The sequence below is a fragment of the Microtus oregoni genome, unplaced genomic scaffold (assembly GCF_018167655.1).
Source record: "Microtus oregoni isolate MIOR12 unplaced genomic scaffold, Mior012 000047F_ref0000412, whole genome shotgun sequence".
Taxonomy (NCBI): Eukaryota; Metazoa; Chordata; class Mammalia; order Rodentia; family Cricetidae; genus Microtus; species Microtus oregoni.
The window spans coordinates 4,264,007-4,290,267 of record NW_024543221.1 but is presented as its reverse complement, the minus strand read 5'-3'; the positions used below and the strand labels follow the sequence as shown (position 1 = coordinate 4,290,267).

Genomic DNA, 26,261 nt, shown 5'->3' with positions numbered 1-26,261 from the left:
CCACTGGGGGCGTGTCCTGGGCGTGAGCGGACCGGGGCAGTGGGCGGGGCCGGCGCTAGCCCGGGAGAGGCTCTCCGCCCGCGGCGTAAACTCAACCCTGCGCCGCGGCGGAGCAGGTGAGCCGAGGGCGGGGGCTGGGTGCGTGCGGCCCAGTACCTGTCACTGATCGCTGGTAGCCAGCAGCATGGAGATCCCGAAAGCAGCGAGGCCCTTCTTGTGCATGCCCCTGACCGCTGCGGTCGCGGCCCCGTCGGGGTACTCGGGTCCGGCCTCCAGGCTGCGGCCCCGGCGGCGATCGCGGCCTCTTTGGCTGGCGCGGGGGCGAGGAGAAGGCGCCGGGGAGGCGGTAGTGCGGCCGGCCCAGAACCTGGGCTAGGAAGGAGCGTAGGAAGCGGCCCTGGGCCTCTGGCTGCGTCCGGGTGTCCTCAGCGTCCCTTCCTGCCTCGGAAGCCGTAGGCAGGGTAGGCTTGAGCAAGGTGTTAAAGGGCCAGTGCACGTGGGTCTCACAGCTGTATTGACCATGCATTTTGGTCCCTGTTACCTAGGACCTGACCAGGTCCACCTGGTCTCTGCTACAGATGTCGAGGGAGTGGGGACTTCTTGTGTGAGGAGCGGAGCGCAGGATAGGGCCCGAGGCTTGCTCTGAGGTTGGCATTCTGTTACTAGCGATGTTTGGATGGTTTCTAAGTCTCTTACAGCAGTGGGGAGACGCCCAGAATCAAGCCTTTGAAGCGGAAGGGGCTCAAAAAGCAAGATCCAGCTGCCACAGAATTTTATTGATGAAGAAACTGCGCCTAGGGCTGAGGATGCAGTTCTATGGTAGAGTGCTGGCCAAGCAGGCATGAGGCCCAGGGAGGAAAGGGAGGGTGGGGAAGAACAAACTCCCAAAACTAAAAAGTACAGTTGCTCAAGGTCTCCTAGATAAGATACAGTAGAGCCGGGTTTACAGCCTGCTGCTTGGGCCTCTACTCCTGCTGTTCAGACCCTAGTCCTTTGCTAGTTAGATGAAATAACCTAGGATCTCTGCTTAGGTCTTCGTCTTTAAAGGGACGAGCTGTGGGTGAAATAACTGTATCCGTTTACAGATGGAGGATCCAAATCAGAGCAGATGCAGACCCACTTAACTCAAAATGGACAGCCGTCCCCAGAATAGTCTGCTGGGGACAGAGACTCCGGCATCCAGAATGGATGTACCTGATGTCTATATAGCCCCTCTGTGGACACCTGGGCCTCTCAGGCCTTCAGCCAAGACTTCTGGCAGTAATTAAAGGTTCTGCATAAGCTGCTCCAGGTGTGCGAGGCTCGGGTTCCCCTTTGGGGGTAGGTGGCTTTGTGGGAGCCGGGAACAGTATCAGGTCCTGTGTTTTTATTTGGCGAAGGGGCCAGTGTCTTGGCTTCAGGCCAGAGGTGGCCATCCAGGTTCATTCCCTGACTAGAATCAGGCTGGCAGGGATAGAGAGGTGGGGTGGCAGAGGTGCAGGTTGGCATGGGAGCTGTGCCAGATTTGGAGAACTATATCCTAATATCCAAATATAGACTGTATGCATTTGTATGTGGAAATGAATGTTCCTACCTAAGGGGAGACAAACCAGGATGAGGGATGCTGCCAGAGGCCGCTGCTTGCTCTGTCTGATGGCCTGGAGCCGAGGGTCTGACTTTATCCTCTCCAGTGCCCCTTCTGTGGTTGCCCACAGGCCTGTAGCACAGTTTGCTATGTGAGTTTCTTGCCAGACTTGGTCTCTCTGGGTTGTTGGCGTAATAACCATGTGACATGCCCATGTGTTAGGAGTTAGGCACTCATGATCAAAAACCATTTTGCCTAGTGGTTATCACAGTTATTATTTAAAAAAAAAAACTTAATAATGAGTCAAAAAGAAGGCTCAGCAGTTATCAGCACTGGCTATACTCCCAGAGGACTTGTGTTCAATATGGAGGCTCACAGCCATCTCTAACTCCAATTCCAGGCCAGTTTTGGCCTCTTTGGACATGAGGTACCCATGTGCTGTGCAAACATGCACACGCAGGCAAAATACCTACACATATAAAATAGAATTGATTTTCTTTTTAAGAACTTAAGTAATGTGATAGCTCATGTCTGTGATTCCAGTGCACAATCACTGAGGCAGGAAGATTGCTGTGAGTTCAAGGCCAGCCTGGGCTACATAGTGAGACACTGTCTCAGAAAGCAAACCAACAAAAGATATAACAACAATGTAAGCCACCAAACAAAGCCAAAGGGACACTGGAACGGTTATCATGACTTTTAAAGTCAGGGAGCCTGCGTTCTGGGAAGTGGCAGGCGGGAACCCCAGCTGCCCAGCTGTGTGGCTCTGCCGCCTGTCAGGCAGGATCTGGACATTGCTTGCCCGTATTGTGTACCTTTGGAGTTGTACACGGGCTTGCCATGGTTACCTCTAGTCTGTGTCTACACTGCTACCCAGAACGTTTCTGTGAGGTCTTGAACCTGGGAGAAAACAAATTTGTTTTGTATTCTGAGATAGGATCTCGCTGGGCAGCATTGGTTGGTGCACTTTCTGTAGGAAAACTGAGCTTAAACTAATGGCAATCCCCCTGCCTCAGCTTCTCTCTCCCAGGGCTTTTGATTCTAGATAAGTACCATCACTTCAGTTACCCCCACCAAAGAAACCAAAATGCCTTTGATCTCAGCACTTGAACGTAGAGAGGCAGGAGGATCCAGAGTTTAATGTTATTCTGGCTGTAATAGTGTGATCGCCCATTAGAAAACCAAAACTAAAACAAAAGGAACAGAGGGAGAGAAGAAACCACCAAAACTCTACACGCGCACACATTGTGTGTATGTGTGTGTGTGTGTGTGCGCGCGTGTGCAGGCCACATGGGTCATGCTAACAAAAACCTTGTGGCTGTTTTTCAGCTATTGCTTTGAGGTTAGGCCACTGCTCAGCTGGGACCCTGTAGACAGCAAAAGTTTCTGTGATTTTCCCACCTGTTGTGGGGCTACGGCCACTGAGGAGTGGTGGTGCTCAGTTCACATGCAGCCTCCTCCCCAGGCTTAGGGATGATATCACTGCCACCCAAACACTTGGGGCGAAGAATGATTCCAAGTGAACTCCTCCGGAAAGAGGAGGTGCCATGCAGGGAGAGCGTGCTCTGTCCACTGGCTGAGAGAACAGGTGGCTTGTTTTGTTCATCCTTCCCTCTTGTGTGAGGAGTGGGGCGTCCTTCCCTCTTTTTGTTTTGTTTTTGGAGACAGGGTATCTCTGTGGAACAGCCCTGGCTGTCCTGGAATTTGCCTTTGTAGACCAAGCTGGCCTGGAACTCACAGAGATCCGCCTGCCTCTGCCTCCTGAGTGCTGGGGTTAAAGGGCATGCGCCACCACTGCCTGCCTTGTTTGGTACATCTTTGCAGATGGAGGAGACCTAAAGGCTTCCTACCTTCCTGTGACACCTTAGCCAGAAATTTCTTCATATTTTTAAAAATAAAAGTAAGACATACTTATTCTGAAAACTTAAGTCTTTAAAAAGACACCCCTTCACCCTCAGCTCAGGAATGAGTGTGCGGAGCTCCTGAGGCATTGCACAGGTGGGGCCTGGTGGGAAGTCTTCTGATCACTGGAGGCGTGAGGGCATCGCTTTTCTTACTTTCTGGACCTGAGTTGAGTCGTTTTGCTGTAGTGCAAGCCCAAAGCCATAGGCCCAACTGACCCTGGGTATTGTTGTAGCGCTGAAGCAAAGTGAACCATTTCTTTTTAAATGTAAATTATGTCTCCAGTGTTTGTGTTAGTAACAGAATACCACCAGATTTGATGAGTGTGGCAAGTCCATGAAAATGTCTTGATTTCTTTTACTAGTCCCATTTGTCTTTTGAACTGACCAGAAGCAGTAGCTTATTTCCTTCCCTCACTGCCACGGTAGGCAGGGCCATCTCTAAGCTCCACAGACCTGCAGGAGTGGGGGGATGGGGGCATGCAAGAGAGACTTTATTGAGGGCTGTAAGCTGGTACGATCTGGGAGTGGCCAGAGGGGCATTTCTAGATATCTCCTTGTCCATGGCAGACCTGTGCCCTCTTAATCCACAAGTGAGCTCCCAACAAGCCTGAGGATGTGGGTTGGCTGCCTGACCTCTGTGTGCAGGAACCTGACGGGGTTAGTTGGACAGGGAATGATATTCTGCAGGCAGTTTGGAGACCTGTAAACAGTTGGTCCTCACCTGACTCCTTTACTCCCCCTTCGCCCCCAGCTACCCTGGCCTTTGGTTCCCTGAACTATGAAAGGGCACCCACTGATGGCGCTTCAGGTACTCAGCCCAGCTTTAACGTCATCCTATGGACGAGCCCTTTTGACAAAATGTTCCCATTGTACAGCTGAGGCTGGATGGAAAAAGGATCTCCCTGGGGCCTGGCCTTTATACATGTTTCTGGTGGTTTCACAGTTTACTAGCTTCCTAATACGGCACCAGCTGGCTTCCCTAATCCCCTCTTAGAGGTCCCTCCTGCCTCCATGATAGCTCCTTTATTGAACACCCATGGTGGCAGTCTTACAAAGCCTCCTGTTTGCTGTTCACAGAGGAGGAAATACCTCCTGTCACCTTGCATGGTCAGAAGCTGTCCAGAATGTTTGGTTCATGGCACATAAGTCTCTGACCACTGGCTGCTGTGTCTTATTTAAAACTAATCTAGTTTTTACTTGAAGGTGGTGGGCTAGAGGCTCTCTCCCTGTCCCCCCCAGCTGCCCCTCTCCCAGGCTACTGCCCCCCAGCTACCCCTCCCCCAGGCTACTGCCCCCCAGCTGCCCCTCCTTCAGGCTACTGCCCCCCAGCTGCCCCTCCCCCAGGCTACTGCCCCCCAGCTGCCCCTCCTTCAGGTTGCTGCCCCCCAGCTGCCCCTCCCCCAGTCTACTTCAGGAAATGAGGAAAATTGCCCAGGTACTCAAGAGGAAAATAGGTAATAGAGTTAAATCCAGAGGTTAAGACAAGGTCACAGGACCCCCACTTGAGGGTCTGGGGTCTGACACTCAGTCCAGTCCTGCCTGAGGTCTCCCAAAGTCCGGGAGAACCAGCCATTCAGCAAGTGCCAGGTGGACCAGCCAAATACACGGTCACGTGTGAACAGATAGAGGTAGGTGTGGAATCTGTAAGATGTCTTGGTGTTGCCGGATTGGGGGAAAACCCTTCCCTAGTGTAGAGGAAGACAGGGGACTTTCCAGGAGTCATGGGAATTCTGGGAAGTAGCCATGTGACCAAAAAGAAGGTGACCTTTTGAAAGCCAAGGACTTTGTTCTGCAGGCCCTTTGGGAAGGTCGGAAATCCTAGCCTCTCTGTGGCCCTCCATGGAGTCTCCAGTTCACTTTTGGAGCATGAGTTTCCATAAGGTGCTGGAATTTTCTGTGCCATTTTAGAAGCTCTTTTCTGCCAGGGCCACTGAGTTTAAACATCAGGGCTTCTCCCTTGAGAAGCAGGTTGAAGAAACTGGGTCATCCGGTTCCCGTGATATTTGCAGGAACCCAGCGGGTTGGGGAACCTCTGTGGGTCAGAATCCCTGAGTTCCGCTAATCAACATTTTGATTCCAGTCAGTGAGTTAGTAAAAGTCTGCAGAGGGTGCCTAATCCCTCCACCACAGGGCAGGCAGGGCTTCCAGAACAGTCTGTCCCCTGCACTCACCCCTCTGTTTTCCCCTAGGAGCTCTTTGCATCCTTCTGATGTGGTTGCAGATCCAGCGAGGTTGTTTATCTGCGCAGTTGAGTGGTGATTTTTTTTCCCTCTGAGGATTTCAGTCCCATTAGACCTCAGAACAGAGAGGCAGGCCTCGCTGGCCCGGCCCTTAGGGATCCTAAAGGAGAGTCAGAGAAGCATCTGTTGTCATCCAGGGCTGTGGAGAAAATGTCAGTGGCTTCCTGGATTCTCATCTGTTTCCCCAGGCCAAGCCAGTGATTCAGAAGGAAGAGGAAGCCCTGTGTGTTGATGCCTCCTATTCCAGTTTACAAATCAGTAGCTTGTCAGGTACAGTGGGTGGCGCAGGCCTTTAATCTCAGCACTCCAGAAGCAGAACTCTAGTTCCAGACTAGCTTGGTTTATGTATCTAGTTCCAGGCCAACCAGGGATATATAGTGAGACCTTATCTCAAGGGAAACGAAGGAGTAGGTTGAAGATGCAACCCATCTTTATTTAGAGAGAGAGAGAGAGAGAGAGAGAGAGAGAGGAGCTGGAGATGTAACTCCAGTGCTTGCCTAGCATGCAAGCCCTGGGCTCTATCCCCAGCACAGCATACACTGGACACTGGGTGTAGTGGTGCAGGCCTGTGATCCAAGCCTGGGAGGTGGAGGCAGGAGGATCAGAAGCTCAGGGTCATCCTTAGCTGCATAGTTAAGACAGAAGCCAATCAGGGAGACATGAGACCTGTCTGAAAAGTACAATGGAGAAATGCAGAAAAATACAACCCCCCAAAAAATCACCTACAATCACACTGGTCTAAAGATAATGACCTTTAATGTTTTGAAATTGTTTTACCAGTCTTGCGTGTGTGTGTGTGTGTGTGTGTGTGTGTGTGTAGTGTAAATTCAGATGATCATGAGAACATTTACATCCTGTTAAATTTTTTTTTTTTTTTTTTTTTTTTTTTATTTTTCGAGACAGGGTTTCTCCGTAGCTTTTGGTTCCTGTCCTGGAACTAGCTCTTGTAGACCAGGCTGGCCTCGAACTCACAGAGATCCGCCTGCCTCTGCCTCCCGAGTGCTGGGATTAAAGGTGTGCGCCACCACCGCCTGGCACATCCTGTTAAATTTAACTTCATTTTTGTTGTTGCTAAGTATCGTTTGAAGTAAATCTTTAGTGGTCCTGTAATAGTCCCCATCAGATGAACATGCAGTGGACCCTCTTACAAGCCCAGGAGGCTCCATCCTCGATTGCATGGATCCCTGAAGTGGTGATGAATACCAAGTCCTGTGGAAGCCTTGTTTTATTTTTCTGAACATACACACTTGTGATAGTTTAATTAATAAACTGGGCACAGCAAAAGATTAATAAGAGCAAACCAGCAATTAGAACAATATACTGTAGTGAAAGCTACTTAGAGCATATAAATTGATTACTCTGGAATTTTCCTCTTCATGTTTTTGGGCCACAGTTGACCACTGATAACTAACCACAGGAAAGGGAATTGCAGATAAGGGGGCGGGGGAGGGGTGTTCCTGTGCCAGAGAAAAGAGTCAGAAATTTCAGTCATTTTTACTTTTCTGATAGCAAATGACTACAGCACATATTTTTGTATGAATTTATTTTTCTTAGATAAAATACCAAGGAGTAGCACTTCCAGATCAAGAGGTCTGAGTCGTTGTGTAGCTTTGAGGTTTTCCTGTTTTGGGTACTGTAAGTGTAGTTCACACACACACACACACACACACACACACCAGCATCGGACACCCACATCTTCCAGCCCTCCTTCAGTGTTGTTTGGAGACTCTGCTAGTCTGAGAAGTGTTTACTACTTTCTTCCTAATTCTGTCTCACCAGGTCCTTTGTTCAGGACAAAGAGTTGTGCAGTTTCAATCCTCCTTCCTGAAGTCACGCAGTGTGGGACCTGGGAGTGGGAAGGTACTGGGTGGAAATGCCTCCTTTCCCTCCTGAGCCAGGCCCACCCCAGGGAGCATGAGTGTACAGAGTCCCCATCGCAAAACATGCTGCCCAGACAGGATTAGAGCGCAGTTTAGGGTTCTGGGATTTTGATTTACAGCTGTGATGGTTAATTGTGAATGACAGAATCTACAGTCACCTGGGAGAGGCACCTCTGGGCAAGTTATCTTGATTTTGTTAAATTGGGGTGTGAAGACAAAGCCATTGTGGGTGGCACTGTTTCTGAACTGTGTAAGTGGAGAAAAGACCCGGGCAGTAGCATTCCTTGCTCTCAGCTCCCAGACTGCTCAGTGGCTTCAAGCTCCTCCCACCTGACCTGGGCAGAGCAGTCATTCATTACTCTCTGCTCCCAGACTGCTCAACAGCTTCAAGCTCCTCCCACCGTGACTTCATCATACTGAGCTGTGAGCCAGGATAGACTGTCTCTTGAGTGGTTTTGTCAGAGTGCCTGTCACCTGAGCTGAGATAGCCTAGCATACAGACCAGAAACAGAACACCCAGACTTAAGGGGCACTGTGAGTTTCATCACGTTTTTCCGCACCCCCTCCTGCACATGGAACCCAAGGCCTCAAGCCTGCTAAACTCTATCACCGAGGCATACCCCTAATCTAGATGCCTGTGAGCAAGAGAATTCAGTCTCTGGAAGGAATATTGAGAACTCCTGGGTCCAGTGGGTATGTGTTTAAGATAGGACAGATAGCCAGCCCTCAGAGAGGGGAGTGGTTGCTGTCCATTTTGTCCTCTTTGAGGACCTTATGGTCTTATAGACCCTACCTGGCTAAGACTTTGCCTTAGATCTCATGGCGAGTTGACCTGTGAAGCTGTGTCCCCTTAAACTGAGTTAGTTCTCTTATATAGACTGTTGGTTCTAAGGTCCGGCCTCCAGGAAGCAGAACCGCGCCTCTGAAGCCCTGGGCTCAGCTGAGCTTCCAGAATTCCAGGTATTAGGGCAGTAGACCACATCCACCTAGAATATGCTCTGTGTAGCCTAGGTAAAAGGACACTTCTCTTCTAGCCTAAAGGATGCCTGGGCTGAATTAAGCTCCCTTCCCCGTGGTCCCTTCCCTGGGATGGTCTACCATGATTCCACCACAAGTCCCTTGGCAGTATTGAAGCAAGGTCATGTTGTGTTCATATACTTGAATATTTGCCTCTTTCCAGAATGTTCTGCCTCTTTCAGTCTCAGCTCATGTGTTTTTCTGCCCTACATCCTGTCCCTTTCAGTCCTCAGGACCCAAGATCATCGAGTTCTAAGAGTGACACATTGTTTCCTCTGAATTTGGATAGTACAGGGCTCTCAACACCTCCTTCTTTTGCCTTCGAGATTCTGCAACTGTGTTTCCATCCCCAGTGTCTGGGAGAACCAGAGAGGCCGCTTCTGGGGCCTCTGGGCTTCTTCGCTTTGCAAATCCTGTGAAGGCAGAGGGCACCTTTGGAATAGGCCCATCAGGGAGGTAAACAAAAGCATTCCGTGTATCATCTCTGTAATGGCAGGTTGAGCGGAAGTCCTTGTGGGAATTATCCAGGCCACCCATAGCGAGGATGGCTGTCTTTAGAATAGCAGCCACAGGCCCCCCCTTCGTGGAAGGACCCCATCTGTCCACTTGAAGACAACAAGAATTCCAAGAGTGACTTATCTGGAAACAAGTTTTCAGCCGAGATCAGGCCTGCTCCTAGCTCAGTGGCACAGATCTCAACTCTGAGGTGACATTGCTGGTAGTGGCTGGCAGTGCCCATCCAGACATGGGCACAGTCACATCCTCCCAGAGGTTGTGCCTGAACTCAAAATGTGGGGACCTGAAATCACTGGGTCCCATAGGGGCTGCTGTATCAGAATCCATTGAGAACCATGCAGAAGTCAGGCGGGGGCAGGCTCCCTCTCCTTCAATTCCTCAGTGTGGGTACTTCCGGGGGTCATGTCCCCCTACTGACTAAGCAGCTCCTGGGACTTGGCTGCCATTTTTGAACTTAAGACTCTAATCTACATATACCCCACACTTGTGAACCCCTAGATGGTGTTACATTTTCAACCCACAGACACTATGAGTTTCTGGATCACAGGTGGTCTTCCTTGGTAACAGCCCATTTTCTCATCTTAGTCCAGCCAATATCTTAGGTTCTGTCCTTTATACTGTGCCCTGTTATAACTGCCTCCTATCAGGCACGTGTAGCTAGAGGTTTCTCTCCTGCCTGCCAGTTCCTAAAAAACCACTCAGATGGTTAATATTACTTATAAATGCTTGGTCGATAGCCCAGGCTTGTTGCTAGCTAACTCTTACATTTAAATTAACCCCTATTTCTTATCTATGCTTTGCCACGTGGCTCATGGTTTGTTACCTCATTTTTTTGCATGCCCTGCTTCCTTGGCGACTAGCTGGCATCTCCCTCACCTCACCCCTCTTTATCCCAGCATCCTCAGTCTGATTATGCCACCTAATTTTATCCTGCCTTGCTATAGGTCAATCAGCTTCTTTATTTACCAATGAGAGTAATACATATTCACCGTGTAAAGAAGGATTACTCCAAGGAGGCATGTCTTCCCTTCAGGCTGCCTTCCCCATCAGGCTCCTTTCCCCCATCAGAGCATCTTCCCCCGTCAGGATACTCCCTCCTGGCCTCGTCCTTCCCCTCACAGTAACCAGCTAGATGGACACTTGTCAACCCAACTTTCCTTGAGATGACATGGGTCTCCTTGGTGTGGCCGTAGCCTGATCCGCCCATGTCCCACTGGCAAGAGTTTACCTCCAACATGAATCCTCTCTAGGAAGCACGAAAGCCTGCTTCTGAGGTACAGTCTCTTCATCATCTTGATAATAAGTCATTTGTCATATTGGATGATCTCCTTTGTTTGTTTTTATGGGACGTGAGTGAGTGTTTCCTATTCAAGTTTAGAGCCCCAGAGCCAAGCACAGCAGATTTTCCACAGACATTTACTGATGGGACAAATGTTGACAGCGCAGAATGACTTGGACTTTTTTGATTGGACATTTTGCTCCATGTGATAGGAGTCTACTCCAGCCAGACTCAAACAAGGCTGCTGTGGCCTCTTGCTGGCTTTTGGAGCTCCTGTTCTCAGCTTTTGTTTGACATGTCTCTCTAGGAGCTTGTTAGAGGCAAGACCTGTTCCTGGTGTTGAAGCTACCCAGCCTCCCTGCTAGCCCCCCGCCACTGCCTTTGCATGTCAGGGAAGTGGAACAAGGTCCCTGTGCTTATTTTCCAGGTGCTTCTGAGGCAGGACCATGCTCACATTCATGGCTTCTGACAGTGAGGAAGAGGTCTGCGATGAGCGGACATCCTTGATGTCCGCTGAGAGCCCCACGTCACGCTCCTGCCAGGAGGGCAGGCTGGGCCCAGAGGATGGAGAAAATACTGCCCAGTGGGTAGGTCCCACCAGCAATTGTTGGCCTTAAAGCAGAGATTACCAGCAAAGAAAACAAACAGACAAAAAACTGAAACAAAACAGAGCCATGAAGTTCCTATGTCTTTTTAAAAAAAAAGATTTATTTTATTTTAATTATGTGTATCAATGTATGTCTGTGTGAGCTCAAGTATCCATGGAGGCCAGCAGGAAGTATATCCCCTGGAGCTGGAGAAATAGTTGTGAGCTTCCTGACCTGGGGCTAGCCACATAACTCAGGTCTTCTATAAGAGCAATAGGTACTCTTAACGGCTGAGCCATCTTTCCGGCCCCTTCCTGTGGGGGCTCTTCCTATGGGTTACTGCATTTGGATCTGAGATGTCTCCCTAAGATTTTTGTGCTGAAGACTTGGTCCCCAGTGTGCTATGCTTGGGAAGCATTAGAACCTTTAAGGAATGGAACCTTGTGGAGAGCTTCGGGTCATTAGAGGGGGGCAAGAGCTTACTTGTGGGGCCCCAGCCGCCTCCTCTCTTTCTGTGTTCTGACTATGAGGTGAACAGTCTGCACTTCTCCATGGTTTCTGCCACAGAATGGTTACCAAGGCCCACAGCAACAGGGCTAATCCACCATAGACTGAGACCTCTAGACCATTTCTTTTATAAGTTAAATTATCCTGGGTGTTTCTTAGAGAGAGAATGCTGACTAACCCATGGATGAAACCAGGCATTCTTCCATTCAGGAAGAACAAACAAACAAACAAACAAACATAAAAATTGGCCAAAGTGGTGTCTACTGGCCATGACACATCTGTGTCTTCTATCTGTAAGGGCTTCGTAGTTGACTACACAATTTCAGTGTGTATATATACATATATATATGCATGTGTGTGTATATATATATACACACACACAGTGGGCCAGCTGACATGTCCCTCTTCACCTCCCACCCCTCACCTGCCTTTCAGATGCAGGCTGCTGTCTCTAGGTAGTATGAATTTGGGTGCTTGGGACCCAATGACACAGAGACATTAAGGTGATCGAATGAAAGCTACTGGAAGGGACGAATTTGAGTAGGTAGCCAGCCAGGGTAGCCATGAGCTAAGTTGGCTTGAGTTAAGCTTGGCTTTTGTGCTGGGAGAGGCAGCAGCTTTGGGATTCTTACTGCTACAGCCTCAGGCTGGATAACAGTAGAAAGGGTTAGTCAGCTTGGCCATCTCCCTCCTGGTCCGCAAACTGCTTCTGAGGTTGCCTGGGTCCCTTTCCATTTTATTCCTTGTAGTCCTTACAAACCTTTCCATGCCGAGAGGCTTTCTTCTTCCTCCAGCCACTCTTAATCCTTAACCTTGAAATCTGAGCCCATTTCTCCTCCTCAGTAAGCACAGCCTTTGAGCCTCCAAGATTCTCACAGCTCAAGGTCACTACCAACCGGTTCTCCAGTTTCTTCTCTTATCTCCTGGGTGTTTGTGCCTTTTAGTTTCCTGTCTGTTAGATTGTTTTCTCCTTGGTCTCAAGTGAACAGCTTGTTTGAGTGCTCCCTCAGAGAACTGGTACTTAAGGAACCATGTGTTTTGAAGCTCAAAGAAAGTCCTCTCCATGCTGGTTCTTATGGTTAGCCAAGCAAAATGTTTGCTCTCAGTTTTCCTTCTACCCAGCCTGTCCAGTGTGGCCATGTTGGTTCCCATCCTTGGGAAGAGCAAGGGATCTTTGATGTACCCTTCTGTGGCTATGCAGGCTGGCTCTACACCTTCTCCCGCACTGTCCTAAACTTTTTATATGTCCTGAGATCCAAATCGGAGTTCACATTTCTCATGTCCAGAAAGCAGCATTTAGCGTCCTCAGTTCTGCTTCCAGAAGCCCCTGCAGGAGCAGCTCACCACGGGGGCCTCTGTGGCCCTCACTGTTTGGTTTCCCGTAGAGGAGCCAGGACAGCGAGGAGGACTGTGAGGAGGATCCAGACCGCTATGCCTGCAGTGGGGTTCCTGGGCGGCCGTCGGGCCTGGAGGAAGAGCTGACCCTCAAGTACGGGGCGAAGCATGTGATCATGCTGTTTGTGCCTGTCACACTGTGCATGATCGTCGTGGTGGCCACCATCAAGTCCGTGCGCTTCTACACAGAGAAGAATGGGCAGCTGTGAGTTGGGGCCCGGTTGGCATTGGGGGGCTGGGGTGGTGATCGATTTGAGGGGAACATAGGCTCCCTCAGCTACTGTTCCCATAGCTCTTTGCTACATGGAGAGCAGTGATGAAGACTCTGGGCTCACATCCTGACTCACTGCCTCCTGTCATGTGACTTGTCTGGACACATCTGACCTATGGGCCTCCCTTTCCTTGTTTGTTTAATTATGTTTAATTATCACGAGTTTAATTATGGGGACGCCCGGAGAATTGGAGAATTAAGTGGGCTAATCTGTATGAAAGGCCTCACAGTGTTCACAGAAGGCTGAGTGGAATCTGGATATAGGCCAGCGCTGGTACCATAGCACTGAGCTTCGTGTACTAAGGACCTGGTCCTGGTCCACTGTGTCTCAAACACCATGTGACCGGAGATGAGTAGCATCCTGTGTGTGACACTGCTCCCTTAGATGCAAAATGACAGGGTTGGGCCTCATGATTTCTTAGCACACTTCTAGCAGACAAGGAAGACTTATCAGACCCTTCTGTTACTTTAATAAGTGTGACAGAGAGCTGAGAGCTCCCTAACCTCAGCCTTCTCCTCTCTCCTCTCCTCGCCCCTCCCTGGCTCCTCACCTCTGAGCACATCCTCAACGTCATTGCCTTTCCAGACTTACTGTTCACTCTGGATTTGAATCCTTTATATTTTTTAGAAAGGAAGAAGTAGGAAAAGTTCCTAAGGAGCTTGTAGCCTGTGGGGGACTCATAATAGCTGGATGGAAGGCTTAGAGAGGACAGGGTCAGCATAGCTCCTGGCAGACCAGCTGAAAAGAGCAAGGGGCCTGTGAGTTGACTCCGGAGCAGAGCAGTACCTGTGACTGCAGTTGGGAGCGGGTCAGAGGGTGTGGGAGTCTTAGGCTGCAGAATGTCGACAGAGTGTATTGTTGGGTTCTCTAGGGGATCAGAACCAATGAGTGTGTATTATGGAAAAGGATATATTAGATTGGCTTGTACAATAAAATAGTGTAAAGGGATATATTAGATCGGCTTATCCAATAATAGGTAGTCCATTGATGGCTGTTTGTACATTAAAGAGGCTGAGAACCCCATAGCTGCTTAGACCATAAGGCTGGATACCTCAGCATTCCAAATCTGTTGCTGAACACCTAGAAGATGCTCAGAGAGCTGCTGGAAGTCCACACTGGAAGGCTGAGGTTCTGCTGTCTGTGAAGGGTAGCGACAGCAGCAACAGCAGAGTGGATGCACGCACTGGCAAGGAGCAGGGAAGGCAGCAGGCAAAGCAGCATGGCTTCTCTCCAACCTCTTTCCACCTGGGCTGCCAAAGGAAGGAGCAGCCCAGCACAGAGGGTTCATATTGCCCAGGAATGCCCTCACGGACCTGCTCAGAGGCAAAATTAATCATCCCATGAGGAAACAGGCAGCCAGTCTTGTTGATAGGGACGAGAGCTGAGGTCCTGGAATAGGAGAGTCAAATGGAGGAGCCAGGTCTCAATGGGGGTACAGTTTGTCCTTTCTGTCATGATGGTCCAGTTATCAAAGTGCTACAAGTCACTGACCCTAGAGGCAGGGGCCATCCATAGAAAGAGCCATGGCCCCACCAGGGCCCAGCCAGTGCCGGGGTTCTAACTGAGGCTCTTCCGGTGACCTCTTCAGGATCTACACACCCTTCACTGAGGACACACCCTCAGTGGGCCAGCGTCTCCTCAACTCTGTGCTGAACACCCTCATCATGATCAGCGTCATCGTGGTCATGACCATCTTCCTGGTGGTCCTCTACAAGTATCGATGCTACAAGGTGAGGCCCGCAACCCTCTCTCCTCCCCCTCCGCCCTGCCTTCGCCCACCCCATCCCTGCTGTGATGTGGAAGGAGTTACTGCCACGTGGCACCTTTCTAAAACTCTGCCCAGGTTCCTCCTTTCTGCAGAGCAGGCTGCTCTTTGGTGCTCTCTGACACTGTGGGAAGACCACCTAGTGCGGACTTGGAAACTGTGTGCCTCCCACCCCACCCACTGTCTTCTGAGCTTTTCATTGCAGTCTTCCTGACACAATCCCCTGCTCGGAAGTTAATTTTGTTCTTCTGAGGTTCTGCTTTAGTTCCCTCATCCCAAGGCTTTCTCTAGGTTTAATTTTCATCTTCCCATCTCCCTTTAGGTAGAGGCGCTCATGTGCTCTGTGAAGGTCTCCTGGCCCCAGCACCCTTTGGGTTGCATTCTTCTGTAGATCTTGAGCCTGTAGATCTTGAGCCTCCTCATGGAGTACTGGAAGAGTCACACCCATGTGACCCCAGTTATAGACAGCGTCATTCCCAATGATGTCATGCTCCCTGCCCCAAGACTTACAATGGGGATTAAATTTTGGGCCTTGCATGCACTACTCAAATGTTATACCGCGAGATGTACCCTCAGTGCTTTTGTGCTGGAAGCGGGGAAGGAGCCTGCTGTGGTCAGGACAGCTTTCTCCTTTTATCACTTGGGTTCCAAGGATTACACTGAGGTCCACAGGCTTGGCAGCAAACACCTTTACCCTCAGACCGCCTCTCCCACCCACTTTCTATAATGTTTGTAGACAAGGTCTTGCTAAGGTGGTGAAGCAATCCTCTTCCCTCAGCTTCCCCAGCTAGACTGCCATTACAGTCCCGGGCTACTGGGCCTAACTGTGCCATCAACTTCTAGACCCCGGATTTAGGCTGCAGGTTTTGAAACCAGAAGGATTAACAGGAAGTTGAGCCAGGCATTACCTATTCAGAACTGTCGCCACAGGCCTAGATTGGTCCTTTGTGCTCTGGCTCTGTGTTTACGGAACAGGAAGAGAAGAGGAGGCCAAAGCTTAGATCGGCAGTAACAATTGCCCGTGTAAATGAGGCAGGGCTTCCAGAAGTGCTATCGAGGAAGGAGGGGCGAAGGTGGTAGGAATGTGGGGGAGGGCTGATTAGTCATAGAAAACATGACAAGCTAGAAATAGCATGGGCAGTGACCCTACTGTGGTCAGTATGTGTCATGTGGCCAGTCCCATAGAAGTGACTTGACCATCCCTTCAGTCAGGATCTTTGTTAAGTTTCAAGATGACATAGCCCGCTGGGGGAAAGACTCTAAGTAGGTTCCAGAGGCCACAACTTCTCCTCCCGTTAGTCTGGGTGTACAGTCTAACAGTGGCCCTTCCTCCAGGTAGACTGGGTCTCTGGAGACCCAGTGGGCTGAGCTGGTGACCAAGGGTCGTTCTTATATGTGAAAAGAGGCTGGGAGGAAGTGGCACCATCTCACCCTTGGTGGCTGAGTATTGTCTTTGACCCCTCAGTGCTCAGCCAGGAAGGGAGAGACAGCTCTCCTGAGGACCTGTCTGGAACTCCTTAGTGGAAAGGGACTTCCCTTCAGTCAAGAGGCTTGCCGTGGTCCCTCAGTCTAAGCAACAACCAGTTCGTCCCCTGACTCTTTGGATTGGCCCTCAGCTTACCCGCTGACTATTGTCTGCTTTTGTGATGCCCTTTGGTGGAACCTTTGCTAGCTGCCTCCAGGGAGTTAGGGTGCTATCTGGGGGTAAAGGCGGCCAGCATGTTCTTTGCACGTGATGAGCGTGCAGAGGTGGGCCAGCACAGCCGGGGGTCCCGCAGATTCTTAGGACTCTTCTCTTGTAGGACACTTGTAGGTGACTAGGGAACTCCCTACGGAGCCTGGCCCTCCTTTCCTGTAATAGGCACAGCGACTTAACCGAGAAGCTCGTTCAGGCTCCGGTTCATGGTTTTGGAGATACTCTATAAATGTGTTACCAGAGTTAGCATTGGAACCTGTGCCTCTGGCAGCCCTAGCAAGCCAGGCTTGGCTGCTTGTCATCCATAAGTCAGATTTAAATAGTCAAATCAATCGTAAAACAGCAGAAAAAGGAGATTTATTCAATGTGGCCCACATTCGGGAAGTGAGAGAAAGAGATCCAGTGCTCCCTGCCCCCCAAATCCAGTGACTTCCCATCAGGTCCATCTTCCAGTCCTAACACAAGGGTAGGGTTTAAATAGGAGGTACAAGATCTGCATAGCCAAACAGTCAAGGCCTGGGCCTGCTGGTTATTGTCTGGGCTTCACTTTTATCCTGAAGCACTGTCGGAGTGTGTAAAGTCTCTCCTGGAGGCCAGGTCCTCTGGCTAGCACCAAGCTTCATTGTTTTCCTTTTGAAAGCATGAAATTCCAGGGAAATTTTAATTCCTTGGGGTCCATTTTTTGGGGAGGGGGAGTTTTTTGTTTGTTTTCTGAAACAGGGTTTCTCTGTGTAGCCCTGGCTGTCCTGGAACTAGCTTTGTAGACCAGGCTGGCCTTGAATTTGGAGATCCACCTATGTCTGCCTCTCAAGTGCTGGGTTTAAAGGCGTGTGTCACCACAACCCAGTGCCACCTCTGGTAGTCAAACAGAAGGAAGGGCAGGTGAAAGTATCTCTCTCTCGGGAGTATTTTCATCCTGCTAATGGCCCTCTTGTTTCTGTTGTCAGTTCATCCATGGCTGGCTGATCATGTCCTCTCTGATGCTCCTGTTTTTGTTCACCTACATCTACCTTGGGTGAGTGCCGGCTGGTGAGCAGCTGCTCCCTGCAGCACAGCTGGATAAGAGGGACCTGGGCAGAGAAAGGTGGTCACCCTTAGCGTCAGCTGCTCCAGGAGCCAGGCCTTCGGGCTCTGGCACAGGAGTGGGGTCCGGGTAGGTCTCAGGTTTCTTTCTGACTCCTGATTTAAAACGAGCAAAGCAAGCATGGTAAAGCCTTCTCGGAACATTCAGCAGGTGGGAACCTCTCCAAGTTATCTTCTGCTTGGGGATGGGGTCTGGCTGCAGCTGGGCACTTCCTAGTTCATCTAACCTAGAGGCTCAAAGAAAAACACTTTTTCAAGGATCCCGTCTTTGCACAGGGCTTTCCAGATGGGCCCATCACCTGGCTGTGTGACCCACACCCCAGCCATCGATCCACTACCTACTGCATTCCAGAAAGTGCTGAGTGGCTAGGAGTGGGGCCTATGGGAATGAAAGATGGGCAGGTTGTAAATAAATCCAGATTGGGACTTAATGGCTGAGGAGCCAAGGGCAGCAAACCACGTAGGGGGTGGCACCCTCCCCACCCCCACCCCAGTGTCCCATACCCTGCTCCACCTTGGGCCTACAGAGAAGTGCTCAAGACCTACAACGTGGCCATGGACTACCCCACCCTCTTCCTGGCCGTCTGGAACTTCGGGGCAGTGGGCATGGTGTGCATCCACTGGAAGGGGCCGCTGGTGCTGCAGCAGGCCTACCTCATCGTCATCAGCGCGCTCATGGCCCTGGTGTTCATCAAGTACCTGCCGGAGTGGTCTGCCTGGGTCATCTTGGGTGCCATCTCCGTGTATGGTAGGTCGCTCGGGCCTGGTGGGAACCTGCGTGAATCTGCCTCTCTGATGCGGTCGTGTCTTAGTTACCCTTTCATCGCTGTGACCAAGATAATTGATAGAATCAGGGTAAGGGAAGAAGGATTTATTTTGGCTCACAATGATGGAGGGTGTTCAGTTCATCACAGGAAGGGAGGCAAGGGGGCGTGGCTCACAGTGTCAGAGGGGTCCGTCCATCACAGAAGGGGAGGCAAGGGGGGCATGGCTTACTAGGAGCATGTGACAGAGGCTTCTTGCAGTGGATCAGGAAGGGGAAGCTTGGGGGAGCCAGGGCCTGGGTCTAACTTTCAAAAGGCCACCTCTAGTGATCTGCATCCCTTAGCTAGCTCCCACCTCCTGAAGAGTCCAAAGTCTCCTAAAATAGTGTCACCAGGTGGAGATGAAACCCTCAAAACGTGAGTCTCTAGCAGATATTTCCCATTCCAAAGCTAACAGGCGAGAAGGCACGCAGTGCACCCCCCTCCTGACCTGAGAAGGCTTTCCCACAGACGTTCTGTTTGTTTTATTTTTTTTTCAAGACAGGGTTTCTCTGTGTAGCTTTGGAACCTGGAACTCACTTTGTAACCCAGGCTTGCCTTGAACTCACAGAAATCCACCTGCCTCTGCCACCTGAGTACTGGGATTAAAGGCAAGCATCACACCACCACCGCCTGGCTCAGACTCTTCCTTTGTGATGCTGGGGGCACACACCGCAAAAACCACCCTTACTGCCTGTGCCTGCCAATGTGCTCATCAAGCGTGGGTGTGCAGGAGTCACTGATGCCTTGGATGAGTCTGAACGCACGGTGCCTGCTGCCTATTGCGACCTTCACTGCTCGCTGCTGTTTAAGTAGCATTAGGGCCAGGCCAGCATTACAGCGTGCATTTTAAGGATAAAAATTTTGAGACACAGGGAAGTAGGACTTCCAAGGTCGTTCTCTCGGTCTCAGCACCTAGCTCTGCCTACTTTGTGGTTACCTGCTTTGGCTCCAGCCAGTGCAAACTCTAGATTGGTGGGCTTGGGACACCAGTCCAGCAGCATGGTGTGCCCTGAAGCTCCCTTAGGCTTCTGGTGATGGAGGGGTGGCTCTTTTTGCACTGCTTGTGAATAAAGGTCCCCTTTGATATGACAAGGATATCTCTGTTTTCCCAGATCTCGTGGCTGTGCTATGCCCCAAGGGGCCACTGAGGATGCTGGTGGAAACTGCCCAGGAGAGAAATGAGCCCATATTTCCTGCCCTGATCTACTCATGTGAGTGGTCCCATGCCTCTGCTAGACGGTGGGGGGGTCAGCTGGTAGCCTTTTGTGGAGACATGATAGTTGGGCATGGTTTTGATAGTTGACAGGATGTGTACTCCATCTCAAAAGGTGAGAATCAAGTCATGTTAACACTGTGAGGGTCACCACCTGTAGGAGGGTTCTACTTCTAGAGACCCTGGTAGGCTGAGTCTTGCCCAGAAAGAAGGTCTGGAAATCTGGGTAGGAAGGCTGTTACGAGGAGGGTGTGGACAGTCCTGTGGCCCCATTCAGTTCACCATCTGACAGCCTACACTGGGTATAGTCCACATCCCCATGAACCTGCTGCTTTTAGAGCTGTGTAACCACCACTGAGTCCTGCAGACTTAGGAGGGCAGGGGCCCCTGGTTCTGTCTGGGGTTCATAGGCAGCAGCTTGGCAGTGGAAGTTGGTCATCTCTGAAGGGAGACCCGGGGCATCTAGCCTTGGGGTCATGTCAGAGGATGTGGGTTTATATATTATATATCTATTTAACAGAAGTCACTACTTTATATTGAGTCCCTACTTACTGGTAGGCCCTGTGTGTGACATAGAGGTCTTGCAGGAAGCAAGATTATATAAACTGGGGCTCACCGAGTTCTCGCCCTGTGGGGGCAGCAGCCTCTCTGTTTGACAGTGGGGCTATCTAAATACAGAGTCTGCGATTCTGGGTTCTGATGCCTCAGGTACCCAGGAAATCATCCGCAGATCTGGGTCATCATAATGAATGAGAAGTCAAGCTTAGAATGGAGAATTGCCAGCAGCATGGCCCTGAGCTAGAAAGTACATCCCAGGATGCTCTAAGGATGAGGACGGATGGTTCTGGTTAGTCTGAGTGCCTGAGGCCGGGCATCCCCTGTGTGCAAAGGAGATTCCTTGTCCACGGAAAATTCATTCACGGGTGGAGGCAAACTAAGGAGGTAGAAACATGTAAGCCAGGAGGTAGCAAATGCTCTGTTGAAGACTAGAGCAGGGCAAGGGACCAAGGACCTCAGGGCCATAGGGGAGGCCATTTTGCAAAAGATGGCCAGGGAAGCCTCATTCATAGGTCACGTGTGGCCAGAGCCCTGACTCAGGTAGGAGATAGTACTAGGTGGAAGTCTGGAGGTCAACACTTGGGGTAAAGGGGACAGCCACAGATACAAAGACCCTGAGGTAGGTCTGGGGTGGCTGTGCTCAGGGAGCACCCAGAGTCCAGTGTGGCTAGAGCAGAGGGGGGAGAGAATGGTGGTGGTTGGGGTCCTGACAGTATGAGCCCTGCAGAGCACTGTGACACATTGGCCCTTCTTCCTGGACACGATCACACTGCCTACTAAGTGGAGAGCAGAATGCGCTCGGCAGCAGCGTGGTCCAACGTCAGATGAAGGGCAAGCAGGGCTTATAGATGGGACCAGTAGAGACTGTGGGGTGAATGAAGCACATTCTGGGACATTTTGCAAGCCTGACTCACCAGGGTTGCAAGGCGAAGTCAAAGTTAATGGCAGTGCTTTGTGACCCAGCAACAAGGAAGACCCACAGCCTTTTGTAGGCAGGTCGGGCGGGTGCTGGGGATGCTGAGTCTGGGCTTCGTGCTGCACCAAGTGTGAAATTCTCACTGGGGAAGTAGAAACATGGAGTAATAAACTCCGAGGGGAGTCACAGGTCAGCCTGTACCATGTGATGCAGCAGTTTCCATGGTGACCATGTACCCAAGGGGATCAAGAACAGGCACTCAAACAGGTGTTTGTACATTGTGTCCATATCAGTGTCACTCATGGTAGTTCAGAGCTTGAAGTATCCATTCATCAGAGGATGAATGGATGGCTAAAATATGGTGGCCCCATACGATGGAGTATTACTCTTCCTTTACAAAAGAAGATTCTGACCGAGATGGTGATGTGGATGGATTGGGGACACTGGGATGAGAGACCTGCACCGTGACAGGACAGGCACTGTATGATTCCATGTCCTATCAAGAGTAGGCAAAATTATAGACACGTAATAGAGTGAGAGGTGAACACAGGGGCCTGAGGAAAGGGGGGGCATCTAGTGGGCACAGAGTTTCAGCCCTGTCAGATGAAAAGAGCAGTGTTAGTTTTACAGATCTGAATACAGAGTGCCACTGAGGCTCAGACATTGCATTTTAACATGTTTATTTTGTGTGTGCATGTGTGTCTGTGTGAGCATATTGCCATGAATACACCCCGTGTACACGGAGGCCAGAAAGGAAACACAGCTTCCTCGGAGCTGGAATCAGAGTCGTTTACAAGACCACGAGCTTGTTAAAGGAACTGAGCGTGAGCTCTGCTTCTCATGATCGTACAGCAGGTTCTCCTAACTATGGAGCCAGCACTTCAGCCTCAGGACTAAAGTTTTAAAAATTGTTTTTTAGAAGATTTGTCTTTATTTTATTTATTTGTATATGAGTGGCCTGCATGGGTATCTGTATATCACATACAGGCGGTACCGATGAAGGCCAGAAGAGGGAATCCCCTGGCACTGGAGTTACAGACACTTGTGAACTGCCATGTGGGTGCTGGGAAAGGAAGCCAGGATCCCTGCAGGAGCAATATGTGTTTTTAACCACTGAGCCATCTCTCCAGCCCCTTGTGGTTGTGTGGTTGTGTGTGTGTGTGTTAAAAAAAAAAAGACAATTTAGGTTCTAGCTGGTAGCAAGAATCCCAACAGACAGGCTTTCCGAAGGTTTCTTCTGTTGTTTGGCAAAGGATTGGCTGAAGGAGGGCTGCTGAAACTGCAGCAAAGGCGGCATTGTGCGTTCAGAAAACTCTCCAGGAAGAGTTTTGCAAGTCGCAGTAGTATCGGTCTCTAAAGGAAAGGGTGGAGGGATTGGGCCGTTTCATGTGAATGCTGGTAACGAGGCCACAGCAGTTGTGGACGGCAAGGATTAGTTCTCATTTAGAGATGGTGGCATTCTTGGAAAGTCTGTGGACTGAAATCGCTGTTGAAATGGCGCCCCGAGAAACTGCCTGTTCCACTGCCGTTCTGAGCTGTTTCACTGTGTAAATAATTTCCATGTCTCCCTTTTCGTGATAAATGAAACCAAAAATAAGATAAAAGGCAATTTTTAAAAAAGACACAGCCAGCAGGCTGCCCAATGGTCATTGTTATTGTTGCCACTGTTATCTGAGAGTGGGCCAGAGGACAAAGGAGAACTGTTCATCATCCCCTCCCAGCCAGTGACCCTGGGCTTCTAAACACCCCCCCCCCCCAGCCTCTATCAGCCAAGCCTGAGCACCCTGCAGGATGAAGGGGCTGTGCAGCCTTCTGGGGGCTTGGACTGGCTCTGCTTTCCCCAGGTCAGGGAATACTACCTGACGCATGTCCCTTTGCTCTTTCTGTAGCTGCCATGGTGTGGACTGTGGGCATGGCAAAGCCGGATCCCTCCTCTCAGGGAGCATTGCAACTCCCCTATGACCCGGAGATGGGTGAGTATAGGGCTCACAGTCTTGTCTCAGGGGCGATCCTCATCTGCACCCCGCTTGGCCCGGCTCCTCTGTAGGTTAAGGTTCAGATCGGCAGTCACACTGTCTAATAGCCACCTGACTTAGAGAAGAAGTGACAGTTGGGCTGTCCACCCTTCGCCCAGCGTTCACCTCAGTTTTGCTGGATGTTGTTGGGGGGTGATGGTGGGGAGCCTCGAGGTGGGAGGGTACTGGGGAATCTTCTGGATTTTTGTACCTTCTGACCAGCCTTTGTTTCTCCCTGCCACGCCCCACCGTGTGTGATGATGGTGGTCCTTTCTTCTCTGATGCTCAGAAGAAGACTCCTATGACAGTTTTGGGGAGCCCTCATACCCTGAAGCCTTTGAAGCCCCCCTTCCTGGCTATCCAGGGGAAGAGCTGGAAGAAGAAGAGGAAAGTAAGGTGCCCGAGTTCAGATGGCCTGCTTCACAGGGCAGCAGGTTTGAGGGCCTCCTCAAGTCTCCTGTCAGCATCCATGTTCTAGAGGGTGGTGGCATTAAACCTACTTAAAAATATCTGTAGTCAGGTTCCATGCTAAACAACACAGCAGCCTGCAGCCCCAGCAGTCAGCAAATATCTGTAGTCAGGTTCCATGCTAAACAACACAGCAGCCTGCAGCCCCAGCAGTCAGCAACTGTCCCGTTCTCCTTTCTCTTCTAACCAAGTGGCTCCCCTAAATTCCAGGCTTCTGCCTAGGCTGCCAGGCACTCAGTCCTAGCCCCCGTCCCCATCTTTTCCTAGGTAATCCATCTTGCACCTAGTCTTCAGTAGTGCTACTGAGGGATATGTTCGTCTTGCCCCTTGACCCTCTTGCTGGGTCCCTTGATTTGTGTTTTTTTTTTTTTTTTTTTTTTTTGGTTGGTTTGTTTGTTTTCCTGCTTCCTGCTAAAGTCTCTACGACTTTAGCAGTAGGAGTAGGATTAGACAGGGGCCTCTTTCTTTCCTCCTTATAGGGGGTGTGAAGCTTGGCCTGGGAGACTTCATCTTCTACAGTGTCCTGGTGGGCAAGGCGGCAGCCACCGGCAATGGAGACTGGAACACCACACTGGCCTGCTTCATCGCCATCCTCATTGTGAGTGGGCTGCGAGGTGGAGGAGGGGGCTCATCACCTGGGGTCCTCAGAGGGCATTTACAGCTGCTGTCTTCCCTCTGAGGGGCAAAGGCAGTGAGGGGAGAGCTGCCAAACCCAGACTGTGGTCACCAAGACATGGTCACCTGGAGAGAGCACCTGGACAGGCATGAGAGGCATTGACCGCAGTGACCACATGTACCTCACTGCTAGGGTTTGGGTGAAAGCCTCAGGGTCCGGTCCCTTAGTCCCTGGATTGTCTGAGATGTATGGGGGATGTCATAGCTGAAGACCTTTACCTGTGGGGACAGCTACAGAGAGAGAGAAAGGAGGCCCCTCCCATCCACAGTTACCCATTCCTGTGCCACCAGGACCCCACAGAATTCTCAATCCTGGGTTCTCTAGCCTCAGCCGTAGTGCAGTCTGGAGGCTCTGATGGCTGCTACTCAAGCTGGGGGACATATCCTGCAATGTCATCTTAGAGCATGCTTCCTTGTGCTGTGCTGGGGTGGAAACCCTGGGTATGGCTACAGAGAGCACGGTTAAAGCTGGTGCTCTTTCCAGTGCCCTGAAGAGCTTGTTTGTGCCCACACGGAATAACAGACTCCAGGCTCCTCCCCTACCATACTGTCTGGCTTGGGACCATGGACTGGATGGGTATTTTGGTGCCTTGTCCTCACCCTGGAGACCAAGGGTGGAGGTAGAAGGGGTCACCCCATGCTTGCTTCAAAGGGCTGGATCACATGGTATCCATGGTTTCCTTGGTGTCTGCTGCTGAGCACCTTCGTAGGATTTTATTTGCGCTCATCTGGGTCTCTTGTGAATGCACGTTCCTTAGAGAAACTCTTGCCATCCTGTGTGACTGCTGACCCCAGATGGAGAAGCCACATGGCCTGACCTTAGCCAGCACATAGGTGTCCCGACTAAGGGGTGTGTGTGAGAGGACCCTGCCCTACGCACCTTGAGGGGCTAGTGCATATCTGGAAAGGACAGTTGCATGCCTGTCCAGCAGGCTAGCCTTAGGGATGGCACCACCCACCATGGTAGAGTCACCGCCTTCCCTCCCCTGGACGCCCTGCAGGGTTTGTGTCTGACTCTCCTGCTGCTTGCCGTGTTCAAGAAGGCCCTGCCCGCCCTCCCCATCTCCATCACCTTTGGGCTCATCTTCTACTTCTCCACGGACAACCTGGTGCGTCCTTTCATGGACACTCTGGCTTCTCACCAGCTCTACATCTGACGGGAGACAGGCGCGGCCCTGCGGACTGTAAGAAGCATCTCTGGATGCAGGTGTATAGTTTTCCACTCTAGTGCCATATATTTTTTAAAAAAGCAACTTTCCTTTCCTTACAAAAAAAAAAAAAGAATTAAAAAAAAAAGTGTCTTGTTTACTTTGTGACTAGGAAACAGAAGCTGCTCTTTGGTGCTAGGTGTCCTGTCACCAGACTGTGGCTTTCCTGCTGGGACATCCGTGGCCCCAGTGGGATGCTTTGCACGTTTATCTTCAGGGATGAGGTCACATGTGCAGAGCAGGTTGGGGAGGATGCAGGCCCCATGCAGGTCTGTTATCCTCTGGAGTTGAACAGAAGGACCATGTGCAAATCAGTGGGGACCAGGAGACATGGTCAGGAAGGACACTAAGTGCCATCACCCTGACCAGAGGCGAAAGAGCCAGTTTGCGGTCATGGATGTCCCCAGTGCTTTGTTTGTGATGTCTCTGTTACTTTAGTCCCTTTAGAAGCTGAGTCCTGTTCTTATGGCAGCAGTGACTGCTGGAGGTGGCTTAGTATCAATTCCAATAAATAGATGCTCCTGTTGGAATGTCTGTGTTTGGTCCCTCTGTTAACATAGCCCCTTCCCTGCATCCTGGGGCTCTCCGGAGGGGAGGTGATGCGCACTGTGTACAGGGGAGGGAGGGATTGAACCCATTATCGGGGAATTGGGGAGAGAGGTTTAATTGCCTTGACCCTCTGCACTCAGTTCTTTAG

The 26,261-nt window shown here is 50.7% G+C and overlaps 1 protein-coding gene across 3 annotated transcripts; it reads left to right on the top strand.

The window, feature by feature from the left end:
- Positions 1-26,088, top strand: Psen2 (presenilin 2). 3 transcript variants are annotated; one of them, XM_041635325.1, is made up of 11 exons: positions 2-116; positions 10,828-10,987; positions 12,880-13,094; positions 14,750-14,891; positions 17,570-17,637; positions 18,233-18,453; positions 19,624-19,722; positions 23,088-23,171; positions 23,503-23,604; positions 24,161-24,279; positions 25,358-26,088. In XM_041635325.1, the coding sequence occupies exons 2-11, from the start codon at positions 10,847-10,849 to the stop codon at positions 25,511-25,513; spliced, it is 1,347 nt and encodes a 448-aa protein (XP_041491259.1). In that variant the 5' UTR covers positions 2-116; positions 10,828-10,846; the 3' UTR covers positions 25,514-26,088. The 3 variants fall into 3 exon arrangements, with proteins under 3 accessions (XP_041491262.1, XP_041491259.1, XP_041491261.1); XM_041635327.1 differs by lacking the exon at positions 2-116 and adding an exon at positions 10,262-10,395; XM_041635328.1 differs by lacking the exon at positions 25,358-26,088 and having other exon boundaries at positions 1-116; positions 23,503-23,609; positions 24,161-24,251.
- Positions 26,089-26,261: the final 173 nt, after the last annotated feature.

Excerpts from the sequence above, each read along its gene's own strand:
- Psen2 (XM_041635325.1), top strand. The coding sequence starts at position 10,847 with ATGCTCACATTCATGGCTTCTGACAGTGAGGAAGAGGTCTGCGATGAG. Across the intron at positions 14,892-17,569 it reads ACAAGTATCGATGCTACAAG|TTCATCCATGGCTGGCTGAT; the intron begins GTGAGGCCCGCA and ends TTCTGTTGTCAG. Across the intron at positions 19,723-23,087 it reads TCCTGCCCTGATCTACTCAT|CTGCCATGGTGTGGACTGTG; the intron begins GTGAGTGGTCCC and ends CTCTTTCTGTAG.